General features: G+C 31.8%; 1 protein-coding gene across 1 annotated transcript; it reads right to left on the reverse strand.

The window, feature by feature from the left end:
- Positions 1 to 971: 971 nt before the first annotated feature.
- LOC132273229 (transcription factor MYB117-like) lies at positions 972 to 2,593 on the reverse strand. Its single transcript, XM_059774236.1, has 2 exons — positions 2,365 to 2,593; positions 972 to 1,994 (listed from the first exon to the last, which is right to left on the reverse strand). Exons 1-2 carry the CDS (start codon positions 2,567 to 2,569, stop codon positions 1,147 to 1,149), a joined length of 1,053 nt encoding a protein of 350 aa, XP_059630219.1. The 5' UTR covers positions 2,570 to 2,593; the 3' UTR covers positions 972 to 1,146.
- Between the last annotated feature and the right edge of the window lie 1,587 nt (positions 2,594 to 4,180).

A 4,180-nucleotide genomic window follows, 5' to 3' on the forward strand; every position in this document is an offset into this window, starting at 1 on the left:
AAATCTAATAGAAAGTGTTCTATAAGAAATTAGTTTTCTATTCAACAAATGACTTGTGCAATTGAACTGTGTACCATTGGCATGAAAATCAAACAAATTGAATCCATGCATTGAGAAGTTAATTTTCTGGTAATATATATATCTTCTTCTAAGATTGTCTCTTTCAACTAATTATTGCTGAACAAAAGAAGTTATATTTTTTCAGTATATATATGAGAACATATCGTTCATTAAATCCTGCATTAAGTAGTCTTCAATCAATTTGATCCAAATATTAAGCTCCGGATATATATATATATATATATATATATATATATATATATATATATATATAGTTTCATATAAAAGCCATTTCGATCTACAACCCCAATGAATGACTTGGTTGTGACATAAACATGAAATTGAAATTTTCCATCCGAAAGTTTGATATTAACTGAAATTTTGGGAGGAAACATATATATTGACAAGATGTGCACAACACTCAAGATTGAAGGAGACATGCATGGGAAACAAATTAAGTGAAAATTTTGAATCTTGTGACCATTCTACAGTGTTGGAATGACTGTAATATACCGAATTCTCTCTTCAATGACCTATGAACAATTGCATGATGATAAGGGCTTGTTTGAATTTGAAAGCTTCAAATAAGAATAACTTTAAATTAATAGAACAACTGTGCGTGAGCTGTCATAGACTCCGTGTATCCTTGAAGAGCACACACACACACACGCACATGTGTGTGTGTATATATGTATATACATGTTTTAGCTATCTATAACAACAGTAAAACATTTCCAGATGGAACAAGAACTTGATCATATAGCCATAAGAACAATAATTGGAATACATTCACCATCTTAGCCTCTATAAAGATCAATAATCATGAATTCTTGAAATTGTCAAGTGTATATATATATATATATATATTTGAAACATTCACATGAGAAAGCAATTAAGAAAGTGCATGCATATTAATTAACATTCATTTATAGAATATAGATTAGTGATTCAAATAACATCTAAACTGTGGGTTTAAATTTGAAATTTGCATGCCATGAACATGCATGCAAATATGCTAATGTGAAGCTAACATCATCAATATATAATATATATAAAAAAGAGTTAAATAAAATAAAGTTTTGGTGATCAAGAAGAGATTCCAACGCCAAGAAAATCTATGAAGGGTACATCCTTCTGTTTGGTTGATTCATCTCCTTGCTCTTGCTTGAATATAGCCGGTCTTATCTTTGCAAATGCATGCGAGTTATCACCAAAACTAACCAACTCTTTCCTAATCATTCCATGGCTTCCATTACCATCACCAGGTTTAGAATATCCAAAGGGACTTGGAATAACCCTCTTGTAGTTTGGAAGCCCAAATGCAGTGGAATCGCGAGAACCTACAAATACTGAAGAATTTGAATAATTTAGGGGAAGAGATTGCTCTGAATTACAATTTGAGGCTTCTGTAGTGCAATAATAGGAACTAGAGCTGAAGTAATCTGCATGTTCTCTTCCAAACAAATCCACTTTAGATAAGTTGTTCTTGGCCAAAGCCTTTGGTCGGATAAAAGTCCAAGAAGGGGATGAACTGAAGGGTGATACTGTGAAATTCTTATCTTTGTTTAGGTTTTGGAATTCAACAAGCCTACTATCATCGAATCGAATATTTCTGGTGGTATAGTCCTCTTGGGTTTTTGAATTCCTTTGTTTAAAACCATAATTCAAAGAGTTGGTGTCACTAAGAACATGATCTTGGTAGCTTCTCTTACTGCAGAGCTTGGACTTCTCTCTTTGCTTTCTTGCCATAATAACATGCCAATGATTCTTCACCGCGTTGTCGGTCCGACCAGGAAAGAGTCTGGATATTAATGCCCACTTGTTCCCATGTATGCGATGAGCTGCAAGAAGCCTTTGTTCTTCTTCTTCTGTAAATGGCCTTCTATTAATTCTAGGGTCAAGTTGATTGAACCACCTCAATCTGCAACTTTTTCCTATATAAAAATTTAAAAAAAAAAATAAAAAAAAATTAGGGTTATCTATTTTCTGAACATACAATTAGAGATATAGGTCTAGAGAGAGACTCTACATCCTTTTTTATTTATTTATTTTTTTTTTGCGAATTTTTGAAGGGTACACATCCCATTATTGCAATTATAACCAATAGGGTTATCTATTTTGTTAGAGAGATTTTCCATATATTCAATCTAGAAACGATATAAAAATATGTGTGATTGAAAAGATGATCCAACTTTAGTCCAAAGTGAATAATACTTGTCAATCCTGAACTTTGAATATCAGATCTAGTGATCAAGATTCAATCTCACACACACACAAACACATAGAGAGATTTTAACAACATACCTGATCTTCCTTGGAGCTTTTCAGCAATTGAGTTCCAGTTCTGGGGACCATATTGTTCAACCAGCTGCCGGAGTTTTTCGTCCTCGGCAGGTCTCCAGTGACCTCGAGGACAAGTACTCCTGGCGTCGTCGCTAGAGCCGCCTCCGTTGTCATCCATAGCCGCCAAAGGTGACCGATGAAACTGGGAATTGATCATCTTTAGCATCTAACACCGAAAGCACAGAGAAAGTCCAGTGTAAGATTAATTTAGAGCATAAGAAATGTGTGCACAAACAGAAATATAAGAAAGTGGGTTGGTTCAGTGTTGTGGATGGGCAGTCACTTTTGTTGGTTTTACACGACACATTTTTGAGGCTATATGTACCTGTAGAAACACTGACCCTTTCTTGTTTAACTGTTGGCTCATGAACTTATCTATCAATTCCCACCTATTTCTATTTTCTCATTGTTTTTTTTTTTAGTTAAAACTATTTTCTCATTGTTCTTTCTCCCTTCTCTCTTTTTCTATGTATATATATATATATATATATATATATATATATATTATATAGAGTATTGATCTCTTTCTTGCTTATCATGAGCAAGAGACTCTCTCCACACCGAGCACAGTTGGATATAGTTTAATTAAAAAAACAGAATGTAACAATATTCAACGAAAGAAAGTTTCTTACTCAGCGGTGACTAAGAGACCATTTTTTATTATGTGCATTATCAAATTAAATTTAACTAAGAAAATCTAGGACCTACTTGGTTTAGTTTTTTTAAACAAATTTTTGTCCGTAAAAAATTTGTTTGGTTGTAAAGACTATTTAAGAAAAATTCTATTAGAGAGGGGGTGGTGATTTTAGGTATCTTTTAAAAACAAAATGCTTGGTTTGTAATACTCAAAACAATTCTCAGAACCTTTGAAAACAGAGAATAATTTTTAGAGAACTATAAAAGACTATTATCTGAAAACAAATCATTTTATAACTGAATTTAAGAAATAGTTTTCAGAAAACTGAATCAAGCAGAATTTTTTGTTTTCAATTTTTCGAGAATAGGAAACCGTTTCCATAGTTACAAACCAAGCAAGCTTGAATTATTTTTAAAAAACTTAACCAAGAGAACTCTAAATTTCACTGAGCAATGATTATATATATATATATATATATATATATATATATATATATCACATATATTGCACTAAATAGCTGCCTAGATTTTTATCATTTAACAACCCTTTATATATAACAAAAGACAATCTTGTGGGCTAAATTAATTAATCAAATGTTTCATTTCCTATGCAGAGAAGAGGTTGGTCTTCCATTGTTTGCCAAAAGTACTATCATCAAAAAACTACTATAATTAAGACCAATAGTACATAATTCATTATGTAACAACCTTATGATGAAAGATGCCCCTAAATTTATTGTGGAGGCACCATTTCCGTTTATATCAAATCAAAAATTAATGCATGCCTCTTCCAAAAGGAAGAACGGTTCATCATATTATTACAATATATAAATATATATATATGTATATATATATATGCAGTTAGTTAGATGCTATCATCCTTCTTATAGAAAAAAAAAAGGTTGATTGACTCGATTGGGTAGGCAAAAATGTAGTAATCAATGTAAATGATAAAAAAGAAAGAATAAAAAATGTCTACCCTTAATTTCATATGAAGTCAATGTCACAATCTATAAGCTAACTAGTATCCATCCACACATGAGATGAGGCGCAGCTAATTAGGAATATGAGCTTTCTTTACAAGAATTTTTTGGGATGGCTGGTCATCTTATCTAACTAAATCACTTTTAATGGAATTTTT

The sequence above is a fragment of the Cornus florida genome, unplaced genomic scaffold (assembly GCF_030987335.1).
Source record: "Cornus florida cultivar Cherokee Brave unplaced genomic scaffold, ASM3098733v1 CherokeeBrave_3.0.0_Hap2_Chr09, whole genome shotgun sequence".
Classification (NCBI taxonomy): domain Eukaryota; kingdom Viridiplantae; phylum Streptophyta; class Magnoliopsida; order Cornales; family Cornaceae; genus Cornus; species Cornus florida.